The 15,544-nt window shown below is 35.0% G+C and overlaps 1 protein-coding gene across 3 annotated transcripts in view; it reads left to right on the top strand.

The window, feature by feature from the left end:
- The window catches only part of ARFGEF1 (ADP ribosylation factor guanine nucleotide exchange factor 1), a 149,298-nt gene that overhangs the window by 113,091 nt on the left and 20,663 nt on the right, over positions 1–15,544 (top strand). For all 3 annotated transcript variants that reach the window (XM_049633640.1, XM_049633639.1, XM_049633641.1), the window contains 10 exons: positions 394–484; positions 5,911–5,951; positions 6,042–6,211; positions 6,572–6,723; positions 6,862–7,034; positions 7,809–7,969; positions 8,879–9,009; positions 12,375–12,504; positions 13,801–13,936; positions 14,018–14,156. In XM_049633640.1, coding sequence (XP_049489597.1) covers positions 394–484; positions 5,911–5,951; positions 6,042–6,211; positions 6,572–6,723; positions 6,862–7,034; positions 7,809–7,969; positions 8,879–9,009; positions 12,375–12,504; positions 13,801–13,936; positions 14,018–14,156 — 1,324 coding nt within the window. The remainder of the gene's footprint in view (positions 1–393; positions 485–5,910; positions 5,952–6,041; positions 6,212–6,571; positions 6,724–6,861; positions 7,035–7,808; positions 7,970–8,878; positions 9,010–12,374; positions 12,505–13,800; positions 13,937–14,017; positions 14,157–15,544) is intronic.

The following is a 15,544-nucleotide window of genomic DNA, read 5'->3' on the forward strand; positions in this document are numbered from 1 at the left end:
AAATGACAGGGAGATCCAATCATATGGCATTGGGAATCAACCTAAGAAGATAACATTGGGAGTGCAGTTAGTGTTATTTCTTCAACATTAAGGGAAATTGTGCCTAGTATGATTAATTTTGTGATCTAAATTCTCAGTGCCCTTAATTTGTTGATCTTTGCAAGCACAATTTGTCTTTATAACCATCCATGTCTGTATGCCACTTAGTATAGCTAATTAAGCACATTTGGCTTTGATATAGGTCCCTGAGGCCAAATAGGTCACTATTCACCAAAAGCTTTATTTCTCTCATTAGGGAAATAACTGATTTCAGAAATATGTTTTAGAACTGTAGGTGTATTCTTCCACTGAATTATTTTCAAGCTGAAATGACTCTCTTTTTATGTGTGGTAGTTGGAGGAAATGTGGACTGGAAGCAGATAGCAAGTATTCAGGAATCCATTGGAGAAACCAGTTCTCAAAGTGTCGTTGTTGCTGTAGATAGGTAAGGTATTTATTTTATTCCCTTTTTGAATGAATACAATTATTATTCTGTAGCATTTAGATATATTTTGCTCAGTAGTAGTAAAAAAAAAAAAAAAAAAAAACACTATTGCCAGAATAACTTTCCTGAAGCAATTAAGACTGTATTGTGATATATTGCAATTTACATGATGAAATACCTATAATTTTTCTCTAGATCATGGAATATAGGAAGGAGATAAACAATATGAAAATTCAACTTAAAATAAATATTAGTGGGCATTAGGGAAATGGTAATCTTGATGAAAAAGAACACATTTTATGTCTTTTATAGAAAACTAATTGCTCTTACTATCCCTGTGTGAAAATGGAATGTAAAGTGTCTTCAAGTCCTATTTGATATGACTGCATTATGAATAAATGAAGGATTTGGTGGCAATTCTCATTGCAGACTTCTTTGGAAAGGACTTTGGAATTTGTATATTGTATACACTATCAAGTATTCCTCATATTTAGTTTGTTTTCTAACAGTAAACCCATACTAAATGTTCTTTTGAAGGTTAGGTTTTTCTAGGTGAGTGCCCAAATATTTGAAACTTAACATTTTATATCACTGATACTTAAATTTTTTTTATTGCTTCTGATGAAACTTTAAAAAATAGAACATGTATTTTTTTTTCTTGGTGCTTGGAAACTTACACTAATCCATTATTTTACTTCAGATAAAACATTTTGCTCTAAGTACAGACTGAACTAGGGTGTTCAGTGGCTACTGACCTTGGAAAACATTCCAAATATTCCTTGCAACTTTTTCCTTGAAAAAGAACTCTGTAATGTCTGTTTGCTGACCTTTTTTTTTTTAGGGGAAGGAGGTCATTTACCTTTACCTTGTGAAGGCTGAAGAAAGATTGTGTATCATCTGACATGTACTGTGTAACTTGAAGGCTTAACAACGTGCTTGGCACTTTGCAAAGTGCTTTACATGTATTATTTCATTTAATCCTTCCAGTAACCTCATGAGATGAGTAGTAGTAGTAGTGTCGTTAATTTGCAAATGAGGAAACGGAGACAGAGGGGGATCAAATAACTTGCTCATCCCCACAGTTAATCTTGTCTTGATTATTATTGTGATAACCGTTTCATCCACAGAGAATTTGAGGAGTGGTGCCAGGACATACGTTCAGGCAGCTTATCTCTTGAGTGTACACTCTTATCCTCTCCACCTCTCTGCCTGCATGTACAACTGTAGAACAGTGTAATGTCTCCCCTTCTGCCATCACGGTAGCTTTTTTCCAAATTATTTTCTGGACTTGCAAAAAATCCTCTTCACTATCATTATGAGAATCTCTTCAAGCAAGAGTCAACATTTTACCTATTTGTTTCCATAGTATATTTTATATGACCATACCAAGTTCTAATTTACCCATACATCCACTGTTTGTTGCAGGGAGACATGTCTCTCATTTGAACAAATGATATGCCTCTCCATTTTAAGAATTTAAGTATATTTTAGAGGATTCTTTTTTTTTTTTTTTTTTAACTTAATTTTTTTTTTTTAATTTTTTTTCAACGTTTTTTATTTATTTTTGGGACAGAGAGAGACAGAGCATGAACGGGGGAGGGGCAGAGAGAGAGGGAGACACAGAATCGGAAACAGGCTCCAGGCTCCGAGCCATCAGCCCAGAGCCTGACGCGGGGCTCAAACTCACGGACCGCGAGATCGTGACCTGGCTGAAGTCGGACGCTTAACCGACTGCGCCACCCAGGCGCCCCAATTTTAGAGGATTCTTAACACAAATTCTATTAGTACTTTGTTGCCTCAAATTCATCATTGCCAGATAACTTCTATGACCATAAATCCAGTGTCCAACTTTATACAAAACCTCAATATTGAAATTTTAGCTCATAGAGAAAGCATTAAAAGTGACGTCTTTGATTTTATTATAAGATTATATTCTTATTTGGTGCCTTTCACTTTCTCATTAAATTTCTTCTGTTTCTGAATATATGAGTTTATTTTCACATGTAATATCCTGACTCTAATTCATAAGCCAAGTCATTTAGATAACCTAGATATTCAAGACAGTGATGCAAATATTGTCAGGCATCACCCTGGAAAGTTCTCTACTTGTCCTGCAAAAAGTAATTTTCTTGTCCTTAGGCCTGTTGTTATGAATAATCTGTTATGACAAGTAAAGAAGTAAACATGAATAATCAAAGTAGCTCTTTTTTGCTTAATTATGTATAGCTTCTGTTTCTTAACAGAAAACGTATATGATTCTATTAAAAGCTGTAAGATGGGTATCTGAATTCCACAAAGCTTCAGAATAACATTCCTTCCAAGGTCTCTAATTTTTTCATGTGGAAGAGACAAAGGACACCCTTTGGAAGGACATGCCCTGGGGCATGCGTGTTCCCCTAATATAAAAGGAACCAGGGGCGTATAGGCAAATACTCTTGCTATGGTAAGCAAGAAGCGGGATCAAAGCTGCGGAGTCTGTCACACTAAAACACTGACTTCCAAACTACCTCTTGGAATGCATTTTTGCCTTTTGGAGCGTCACAATGGAGACCGATTAATTTATTATTTAAAACGAAAGTTGTCCCGTTCAACCTCAGACATCTCCATTAAAAATCTGTGATTTGTGTTAGCTCTTTGTAACTTGGGCTTTGAATATGATGGAACAAATAATATATGTAAAATTGTTTCATTCTATTAAAATTTCTCCTACATAAAAAATAAAAAGTGAAAGTTTTAAGATGATAAAATTTTCTCCACTTTTGTTTTAGGAATCCCAAACCATTAGAATTTAGGAGAATATGGGCTGTTTAATCTACAGTACCTGATCCTTAGGATTTGCTAGGGTAGAATTTGCTAGACATTGCTAAACTAGACCAGGTTAGTAAGTATTACTAACCTGTGCAGGAATAGGTTTTGTCCAGGAATGATTTACTGCCAAAAGTGAAAAAACAGTACCATAGTTTTTGTTTTTATTAACTTTAAGCACACCAAATCTAGCTTTATACTGGCCCATCTCACATTTTGGAACATTCTGTCACCTATCAGAAAATACATGTAGCTCATCCCCAACTGTATTTGCTCACAAGCGTCTTCCAGTTAGGTCTAAGAAATAAGTGTTACCTCTGATATTTTCACTGTGAAAACTTTTTACATAATACAGTAATTTAGTCTGCTTCTTTAGTGCATACAGTTTAACATGTATGTGATTCAGAATCTGCAGGTTTTGTCCCCCACCCTCCCTTTTTTTTGTGTGTGTGTTGCCACAGTGCTTTCATTTTGTGGATGAAGCAGTAATCTATTCTATTTTCCTGCTAGTACTTTTCAGAGCATGTCTTTTAATATTAACACACAAGGTTCTCATGCGTCTGTCCTTTGCTTTTCATACAGGGAATGTAGAGTCCATTTCCTAGACTGATTTTGTGAAACATAGCTCTGTTCTCCTGCCTTAGTTTATGAAGGCTTAACTTTAAATGCCTCCACAGACTTCTGTGCTCTACCGTATGGCTTATCTGTAGTGGAGCATTACTAGACATAGAGTGACCCCTCAGAGGCTACCAAAGTGAGTAGGAATTTGAATGCCCTTTTTCAGGATGCATGCTCCCCCTAACTTCTCCTGTCACCCTGAGTCTGTAGAACCTGTCTGATTGCTACTGGTATTTCCCTGTTCTTGTTCACCATTATTTCAGGGCCTTCAGAGAATTTGTTGCTTCTTTCCCCTGTAGTTGCATATAATCTCCCTCTCTGCTTCTGTTTTATCCCTTTTACTCTTTGCCATATGCTTCCTTCTCAATTTAAAGAAATTTTTTTTCTTTTCTTCCTTTTCCTGTTGTTTCTCCTATATACTATCTAATTTTTATGTCTCTGTTTGTGGTATTTTTTTTTAATAGCCATTGCCTATGAGAATACAGTAGTTTGAGAAATCCGCTAATGACATTTATAATGTGCACTCTAGCAGTTTTCATTTTTGTTCATGTGAGAACTTTGTAGGCTTTGTATATTTTTAGTTTCTGAATTCAGTCTATCTACTGGATTAAATGGGGACTTACTATTCTATTTTTTCCCCCAGATTGTGTTCTCAGCCAGATCTTTGAAGTATTGTTTTGTTCTGACAAGAGCAGTAGAGGAAGTTTTAAAATATCCCTTTAGCAGATCAGTTTCTGAGTTATCTTGTCAGTTTTTAGGCTGTTTTTCCTGTCGTGTTTTTGTTACTCATTGCCAGAACACGTGGAAAAACATTCAAGGGCACTAAGGTTAAAAAACCATTATATATTCAGAACATGGATATAGTGGACATAATAGGAAAAAAACAATAGATTTTAAATGTTCATGTCTTGCTCAGGTTAAGTGTGAGGTAATACAGCAAAGTAGTTAAGAGAGTGGATTCTGGAGTGTGCCCGTCTCGGTTTGAATCTTGGCTGTAGCACTTACAAGTTCTGTGACGTTGAGGAAGTTATTAAAATACCTTTATGTGTCAGTTTCTATGTTGATAAAATTGAGAGTCTAAAAATACCCACTTCACAGAGTATTTGTGATTATTAAATGAGTAGATACATATAAAACACTTAGAATAGTACCCACCTTGTAACTGTTGGTAGCCATTACTGTCACTATGATTACTTTTATTTCTAAGTTTAATATTTGGCCTGCTCCCGCCTTTAAGGTTTCCATTTTGTCATGCAAAGCCTATGGTACACAATTTAAATTGAATATCAGTTCATCCTGGAAGTCACATCAAACCCTCGGTTACAAACCCAGAGGATGGGTAAAAATGCAGACTTTTAAAAGAGGGCTAATACAGATTTATGCTGAAATCTTCTATGAAACTTTGAAACAAAAATTGCTGAGTGAAGAAAGCTGGGCAAAGCTGGACAGCATATCTTAACTCTAAATATTTGAATTTTCTAAGAAAAGTTATTTAGCCACTTCTTGGTTAAACGATTGGAGACTATTTTACAAGCTTCTCTTAAATTGCTTGTAATTTAACATAAATGAGTTTTCTAACCAAACATATGATACTTGTAAAAAAGTCGAAATTTCCATTTTAAGAATGTGTTTAATGCTAGTAGATAATCAGGAAAAATGAAAAACCTTCTGTTTTGTAGTGTGCCAATGTTTAATTCGTTTTACAAATTGTTATTTTTTTATTCTTAGAGTTTCATGAGATACCCATCTCGTGTTTGTAAATTTACTAGTAAAATTACAACGATAAATTCTTACTCATATTACTGAATACAAAGGAGGGACGGAGGAACATCCAAACTATACTTGTTATTAAACTATATGATAAAATATTCATTTGACTACCTGATGTTTTTGTTCCCTTAAAACAGATTTAAAGTAGCTAATACCTCAGGCTACTTACTTCTGAATTGATGTAGCAGAAGTCGGACTTTATAAATTTTTGAATTATGGTTTTCTTTCTTTAGAATATTTACAGGGTCAACAAGGCTAGATGGAAATGCTATTGGTAAGTATATACATTTATTTCACTTACAAATTGGTTTTTTGGCTAAAAAAACTTGAAAGCTAAAAAAATGTATATCTGTTTATATTATAGTGGATTTTGTCCGTTGGCTCTGTGCTGTGTCTATGGATGAATTACTTTCCACTACACACCCAAGAATGTTTAGTCTACAAAAAATAGTAGAAATATCCTATTACAACATGGGAAGAATAAGACTGCAGTGGTCTCGAATTTGGGAAGTTATTGGTGATCATTTTAATAAGGTATTTGAATAATTAGAAGATACGCTTACATTTGTAATATTTTTCGTGTTTTGAAATTCCTTATAATGTAATTGAGGCTTTTTCCTATTCTAGCTTTTCTAAATTACATTTTTGTAATTGAAAATAGAAAACCGTTTGAATCCTGTTTTTCTTTTTAGAAGTGATTATCTTAAGTTCTAAGAATTTAGTTAAAGTGTATTTTTCTTGTTGAGAAATATTATCAGTACACCTAGTGTCTTTGTGGAGAATCTTAGGATTTACCTGTCTATGCTATGAGTTCTATACTTTTTCTAAAAGAAAAATGAAGAGATGGATTTCCACTGCTGACATTAGCACCCTATATTTCTGTTGCCATTACAGGTTGGCTGTAATCCTAATGAAGATGTAGCTATTTTTGCAGTAGACTCCTTGAGGCAATTGTCAATGAAGTTCTTAGAGAAAGGGGAGCTTGCTAATTTCAGATTCCAGAAGGATTTCTTAAGACCTTTTGAACATATAATGAAACGAAACAGGTATTACATTTGTTGAATTGCTTAATATCATAAAAATACTTTATCATTTTCCTCAGAAGGGGGAGAAACAGAAGAAAGGAAAAAAAACTGATGGGTTTTATCTGTGTGTATATCCACGCAATTATATTAATATTTTAGGTCCCCAACAATTCGAGATATGGTTGTACGTTGTATAGCACAGATGGTTAATTCTCAAGCTGCTAACATTCGGTCCGGATGGAAGAACATTTTCTCTGTGTTTCATCTAGCTGCATCTGATCAAGATGAAAGCATAGTGGAACTTGCATTCCAAACAACAGGGCACATTGTCAGTGAGTATTCTTCTGGCTGTGTTCAAGTTAAAAACAAAACAAAACAAAAAAATGTGTTCCAGAGATAATACAAGTGTAAGATTATGGACCTGTTATGGGTTTAAGTTTACTAAGTTTTGCCTGTAGAAACAGAATAAATAATGAGTGTAATACTGTTATTACATTATTATAGTTAACATTTATCGAACGTTTACTGGTATGGCAAACACAATACATACTCTGAATGTGTTTCCTTCAGTCTTCACAACAGCTCTATGAGATAAGTATTTTCATTATCCCCTTTTTAATAGATCAGGAAACTCGGGCCCAGTGAGGTTAAGGTGAATGATGGAATTGGGATTCAAAGCCAGGGAAAGGTTTTTGACCACTGTGTTACACAGCCTCCTTTGACTGTAAAGGAGAATGAAATACTTAGGATGTAAGTTAAGCCTGATTGAAAGATAATGATGACCATTATCATTTTTTATAGATTAAGAAACTGAAATACAGATGGGTTAAATGTAATTCAAGACCTGCTGATTCAGTACCGACTGTGTACTGTCACTGCATTAGGTGCTGGGTTTATAGTGTAAACAGAACACAGACCTGTGTCCCTGTCCCCTACTACTCAAAGCAGTCAAGTAAGCAGTGATGACAGACATGAGGACATGTCTGTTAGACATCGAAACCCTTAACCGTTAAGTATGCTCTTACATCTAGGGGTTGATGTTTTTTGTTGCAGGTAAGAATAATTGAAAAATTATAATTATCTTGATATATTTTCCACCCTTTTAGCTCTTGTGTTTGAAAAACACTTTCCAGCGACCATTGATTCTTTCCAGGATGCAGTGAAGTGTTTGTCTGAATTTGCGTGCAATGCAGCTTTCCCAGACACAAGTATGGAAGCAATTCGACTTATTCGCCATTGTGCAAAATATGTGTCTGATAGACCTCAGGTATAGCGTCATTTAGTAAACAAAATTATGCTGAGTATTTATTTCCAGTCTGAGATAGAAGTTTATTTGGGGATCCCCAGGGTATATGAAGCATTTATTTTTCAGTAAACCCCAAAATTATCTAAGCTTGATTCTGACTGAAGTGTTTAGAAATGATAGCTATTATTTATTAAAGGTGTCAGGTGTTTTTCTGAGTATTTCACATGTATTAACTTGTTTAGTCTTCTACACTTTATGGGATAGGTAGTGTTTATAGCCCCATACAGATAAGGCGTCTGAGGCACAGAGAAGTTAAAAAAAAGTCTCCATGGTTGCAGGGCTAGTAAAGGAGACCTAGGGTTTGAACCAAGCCTATGTTTTTAGCCATTTCTGTATACTGTTTCCTACATGTTGTGCTGTGCAGTACTGAGGTTGACTGTGTGGGTGATTGTAGGCTTAAACAGTGAAGTAAAAGGTCAAATTGGCTGCCAGCCTTATCTTGCGTATCTGAATCTGTCTCTGTAACTGTCATCAAGAAAAGTGGTGCATTGCAGAAAGATTTTACTGCACACCAACTTGGACCTATGGGGTGCTTAGTACTTTTTACATACATCAACTCATTTGACCTTCACACTTCCCAGGGGTGGTTAGTGTGGCTGCATGGTGTCATAACCATGAAATGATAAAAATGGAAACCTGATTTAACCTGGCATAAAAAGCAGAAAAGCTGGTGTCAGAGTTGAAGCTGAAACCAACTTTTGGATTCTAGTCCAGTGCTCTTTTTAAGCAGTTGTAATCTCCATCTTTTTATAAATTGTTATTTATCAAAGTGCTGACTTTGAATTTGTAAAACATTTAAAAAATTTGTTTGCTGAAATATTGTACAGGTGTTATATTTTGCCTTAAGTATATCTACCTTTCTTCTTGAAGGCTTTCAAGGAATACACAAGCGATGATATGAATGTGGCACCTGAAGACAGGGTGTGGGTGAGAGGATGGTTCCCAATTCTCTTTGAGTTATCCTGTATCATCAACAGATGCAAATTAGATGTAAGAACCAGGTAACAATCAGTGTTTGTAACTACAATTTTGAAAGGCTCATTTTGACTTAAATTAACTTTTCTCACGTGAACACAAGTTCGATAGTTAAAGGCCCTAAGTCCGTCGTAAGTCAGGTGTTTTATCAATATAGCAATTATTAGACAGATTTTAAAATATGTTAAATGGAGCAACAGTAAAAATGGAAATACATTACTTTTCCTTAACATTTTCTTATAGCATCCTACTTTGAGTTTTAGCTTCTGTGTTCATTTGTTCACACATTCTATCTTTTCATATGTTTGTTTCCAATTAGAAATTGAAGTTAGTGGCAAAATTTATTTTATTTCCTGATGAATGCTAGAAGAATCTCCAAATGCACACGCTTGGTGGATTTTAGATAAAGAACCATTTCTCTTTGAAGACTGGTCAGTAACAGTTTTGAATAATGTAGGTCTATTAAAAAGAAGTGAGAGCTTTCAAAAATACATTCTCATTAAAAGATCTATATGAATGTATAGTCCATTTGCAAAGAAACGATTATGGATGTAATGTAACTGGATAAGCATTCAGTATGTACTTCTTATGTTACAGCTCCTGTCAATCCCATAGTAAAATTTTTATCATAACTACCTTTTTGACTGCCAAATTGAAATTGCCAGTTTGTATATCCTGTTACCTGTCAACAAGTGCTTGAGGCATCATGAGTTCAATTTTGTGTTTAAATACAATCCTTCTTTTATGTATCCCATCTTCTTTTTAGGGAGAATCATTAGTCATTTTGCCAATTAACTTCATTGGATTTTTAAACTATACCGGTAGTACATACAAACTTATAACATATCAATGATAGAACTATAATGAAGGAATGAATTTCTCCTTCCTCACTTTATGCCACAACCAGCCTCATCCCCATCCAAGGTTAAGTGTGATATGTATCCTAAGAAATTTCATTTTTATTTGTTATAAAGAGAGATTTTTATGAAATTACATTAAGTAATCCAAAATAAGACTCAAACCTTGGGAATTTGTCAGAGAATTTAGTAATCCTAAGAACTTATACGGCATTTTATTTTGCATTTAGACATTGAGGATTATTTGGCAGTGGACCTGTTAGGAGCTTGATAAACTTCAAGATAACCCGATTCATATTAATCTAAATTATTAAGATTTACAATTTTCTGTTGTCCAGCCACCTCAGTGGAGCAACCAACATATCATGATGGACAAGTCTTATAAACTCAGTACCCCCTCACTGCCCTTGTTTGTTTGTAGAAACTTATTTGACAAAGGACCTACCTGCTTTCTTAGCTTTTGAGCCTGTCCTTGTCTGGGATCATCCTGCTTTCCTTCTTGCCATATCCCATGTTCAGATAATGGATGAGTTTTAGTTGTTAAAGAGAAGAGAAAATATATATTCTAGCTAGTAAAGGAGAGGAAAAATATGAGTAAACTTTGTTCAGTAATGGCTTTTTCTTATTTCATTCCAGGATTTGTAAGGGCTGATATGTAGACTACATTTAAAAATGTAGTACCATGGAGGAACGTGGGTGGCTCAGTCAATTAAAGGCCCAACTCTTGATTTTGGCTCAGGTCATGATCTCATGGTTGTGAAATCAAACACCATGTCAGCTCCACACTGAGCGTGGAGCCTGCTAAAGATTCTTTGTCTCTCCCTCTGTCCCTCTTCCCCACTCATGCACACTCTCTCTCTCACTAAAATGTAATGCCATGATTTGTATAACAGATTAATTACACAGTACTTTCACATATGTTTTTATTTGATTGCCTCAAAATTCTATGGATTTAGGATTGGTTCATTAACCTAGGGTCTCAAACACTATTTTTCCCTATGTCAGCAACTTAAGTATTGCTTTCAAAAAGACTTCTTGAACAGTGAAAATCGTTGGAAGCCTCTGTGGATTTGTGTTTGCTTTCGGGGCCTGGAAGAAACAGGAATCCTCTTACCCCAGCTGTGGGAGTTGGCATCCAGTTACTTAGAGTGGGAAGAAATGGATTTCAAGCTCAGGAGATGGAGGAAAAAGGAGCCTTGTTCTGTTGTAGGGAAACAAGGAGTTTTGATAGGCTTCTCCCACAGAAGAGAGGGTGTTTCTTCTGTAGGAATTTGTTTACTACGGTTTCCTTACTTTTTGTTATATACATTAGATATCTTATGGGTCAGATAAAGTGCTGTGAACTTACTGTAGGACCAAACTACTACTATGTTACTTTACATGTTTATTTAACAAATATTTATTTAGAGCCTGTTATGTGCCAGACTTGTACAAGGCCTGGAGGTAGCACAGCAGTAAATGAGCTGGACTGTGAACCAGTCCTTACGGAGTCTTTCAGAGAAAATTTTATAATGGCTTATCATCAGACATTTTAGAGAAAATTTTGTAATGGCTTATCATCAGACTTTTTAAAATATAAGCCTTTTCTAAATGGAGGGATATCTATATTTTGTTAGAAGAAGATAACATATAGAGAAAAGATCAAGCTTTTTAATGGTTACCTGAAGGCATTATTATTTAGAGGAAGATAATAAAGAATCAGGAAGACAATGTTGAGTTTTAGTTTTAACACTTAAACAAAAGATAGTGAATGTGATACTAAGCAGTTTATTCAATAGATACTTACTGTGTGCCTCATGGGTGACAGGCATTGCTCTGTGCCTAGAATACGGTGGGCAGCAAACCACTCACATGAATGTCATAGTCAATCAGTTTTATAATTCCTTTTGTTTACAGATGCTATATGAACAATTATAGTGTTAGCTAAAAAGTCCTATAAATTTTCCAGAACTTCATTTTATGATGATCTTTTGCAATCTTTATTACCTTTTACAACTTTTAAATGTGGGAAGGATAGGGTGGGAGTGAAGGAAAGATGAAATAAAACATTGTAAGGCCAAGGCTTTTGGAGTTTTTCCCTACAAAATGCATCCTAAAGAAACCTAGTTTATAGCTGAAATTTCCTTTTTTTTTTTTTTTTTAAATGTTTATTTATTATTGAGAGACCGAGAGACACATGAGCAGGGGAGGGTTAGAGACACATGAGCATGAGCAGGGGAGAGTTAGAGAGAGTGGGAGACACAGAATCTGAAGTAGGCTCCAGGCCCTGAGCTGTCAGCACAGAGCCCGACGCAGCGCTCGAACTCACGTACTGTGAGATCATAACCTGAGCCGAAGTCGGTCGCCTAACCAACTGAGCCACCCAGGCACCCCTATAGCTGAAATTTCTTAAAATTGAATATCACGTGTTAGTTTAAAACTATTTCTAAACTTTTCACTAGCTTTATGAACTCTGAAAACTATTTTAAGAGGGGATTCTGATGCAGCATGCTTTTTTGTATTCCAGTTTTTCTACTTGTGTTTTATCATTTTAGGGGTTTAACAGTAATGTTCGAAATAATGAAAACTTATGGCCACACTTACGAAAAACACTGGTGGCAGGATTTATTTAGAATTGTTTTCAGAATCTTTGACAACATGAAATTACCAGAACAGCAGACAGAGGTAAGAGAAAATGAAATTTTATTTAACACAGTCAAGTTAAAAGGTTCTTAATACTTTTCCTAATACAGTTTACTATTTCAAATTAAGGACATGGAAAAGAAAAAAACTAGAGAATTTTTCATTATAATAAAAGGTATGTCTTTATAAATAAAGAACAGTACTTGGGGATAGAACTGAGTTAATGAATTGGTTGTTTTCAGTGACTTCTGGTTTCTTTTTTCTTTTAAAAAACATTTTTTAAAAAAATCTTATTTCTGAGAGAGAGACAGAGTACGAGCAGGGGTCGGGGGGCAGAGAGAGAGAGAGGGACACACAGAATCCGAAGCAGGCTCCAGGCTCTGGGCTGTCAGCATATAGCCCGACACGGGCCTCAAACTCAACAAAACGGGAGTTCATGACCTGAGCTGAAGTCGGACGTTTAACCAACTGAGCCACCCAGATGCCCCTGGTTTCTTTTTTTCATTTGAATATTGCCACAACTACAAATACCAGTAGTTTTCTTTTAGTATTCATAGTGACCTCTTATTCTGAAGTGAATAAAGAATACATAGTGATGTCTTATTTTATTTCAATGTATTTTACTACAAACCAATTATAGTATGCATTTCAGTAAATGTAGGGAAGAGAGAGCCTCAAGTTTTCTTATTTTGTCTCATACAGCTATATTAAATGCAAACTTTGGGGACTCTCTGACCTGTACAAAGTTTTACTTTAGATCTGTGTTTTTTAAATCTACAGGTAGACTCTTACTTAAAAAGTCTTATTAAGTAGACAGATGTATATGCACTGTCACAAAACTGTATATGAAAATAACAGTCCAGATTAGTCTTTATATACTTGAGAAAAATAAATTCTTTACTTTGCATGGCCTTATTCACCATTTACGGTATTTTCAAGAACCATACTTCACAAAAGTTTTATTTTAAATTTATGCTAAACCCATTTGGATAAATTCTTATCATTTTCTTCTTGTTTATTTCTCTTTTATATTCTGTCATATTCTAGAGCAAGGCCAGCTGTTGTTATTCATGCATAATAGCAAGACGATTCAGTGGTAATTTTTTATAATCAAAAATAATGCAAAAAATATTTAAAGTATTTTATATATAGATGGTTATGGAACAGTGGAGAAAAATAGATCTTGTACTGAGTTGAAGTGAATGGAATATTCTAGAGGGAAGTGAGTGCTCTGAAAGGAACGTGAACAGACTTAGCTTTTAAATATGCAAAATTTTTTTCTTGAATTCTGGTGGTTGATGAATGGTCTGACCTTCTTTTAACAACTTTTCCCCCTAGAAAGCTGAATGGATGACTACAACTTGTAATCATGCACTTTATGCAATTTGTGATGTGTTCACCCAGTATTTAGAAGTACTCAGTGATGTACTTTTGGATGATATTTTTGCCCAGCTCTACTGGTGTGTGCAGCAAGGTAGGTCTATAGCAAATAGTGACACAAAGTGTTAAATATGGCCCTGACAATACATAAATGAATTGCTCTTTTCTTTTCTAGACAATGAGCAGTTAGCACGATCTGGTACAAACTGCTTAGAGAATGTTGTTATTCTGAATGGTGAGAAGTTTACCTTAGAAATCTGGGATAAAACTTGTAACTGCACACTGGATATCTTCAAAACCACAATCCCACATGCGTAAGAAGATTTTTTACAACTTTATATTTGTATATTGAACGATCGACCTAAAAAGTTTGATAGTAACTAGTGATTTCTTACAACAGAAATCCTTTTAAAAATACCTCAGTGTTCCATGAATTTGCATTTATTGCAAATCAGACTCCTATAAGCCATAACAAATACAAATACTTGAATTAGATTATTTATAAACCAGACCCTTGAGTCTGATTGGTCATGTGGTTATTGGTCACATTGAAGTGATTCTACTTGTACAAGGTTTTAATTATCCAGATTAAAGCAAGCAGTGGTTTTGGATTGGGGGGTGAAAAACTCAACATATATTTCAGTTACTGTAGATTTAATAATCTAAGGAAAATTAATTTGCAAATATGTTTTACAGTTAATTGTCATCTTCTGATGGATTAGTTTGGAATTGTAGTGAAGGAGTTTTTATCAGCAGAGAGACTAAGACATAGTGTCACTAAATGACTAATAAATAGCACCTGGATTATTTGTACAACATAATTGAATTTACTTACCAGCTCAGCTTCTGGGGCTCTCTGACCTGCACAAATCTACTACTTTTAAATCTGCTGAATAAGATGATTTAAAGCGTACTTAAAACATCTTATTAAGTAGGCACATGTATATGTATGTGTATGTGTATAAAACTTACATGAAAACTATGATTCACATTTTTAAACATCATAAACTTTTTCTTGACATGAGTTAAGTATATTTGCGCTGACATGATCCCCTTCTAAGTATCCTAATAAATAGCACATCAGAAGTTAAACAATAGGGACACACCTCTAGCAAAGCAGTCTGTAGGTGGTCATACACTGAAAGGACAACTGTTGGTCAGATTTTCTTATTTTTTTGGTACACATTTTGTTGGAGCAACCTACCTGACCGATGACCCATTTTTGTCAGTTTATCTGTAGCCCTTATGTCAAAAGATGGTATGAATTCTTGCCTAGCCATTTTCCCTTTGAAGTCTTCACAAAAACCAGTCAGGCTGAACTTCCTTTTTTTGTTTTTAAGAACTGCTTCTGTTTTAGTTTATTAAACTACACATTCAAGTTAAGGTACGTGATCTTAAAGATCATCTAATAAGCATTTCTTCATAGAAACTGTGCCAGAGTTCTTTCTATACGGAACTGAAATGATGTCTCTAGCCCCTATCTACCCAATTCCCAGGAGCTCCTGCTTCTCACAAGCAAGAACTTGGGCCTTAATCATCTTTCTATTCCAAGTACCCAATCCAGGGGTGGCAAGTCATTTCCCCTTTGGGGCCAAATTTTATTTCACTTATTGTTATACGTTAAAAAAAAAAAAAAAATAGAATCAGGGCGCCTGAGTGGCGCAGTCAGTTAAGGGTCCAACTCTTGTTCTTGGCTCAGGTC

This window comes from Panthera uncia, chromosome F2 (genome assembly GCF_023721935.1).
Source record: "Panthera uncia isolate 11264 chromosome F2, Puncia_PCG_1.0, whole genome shotgun sequence".
Classification (NCBI taxonomy): domain Eukaryota; kingdom Metazoa; phylum Chordata; class Mammalia; order Carnivora; family Felidae; genus Panthera; species Panthera uncia.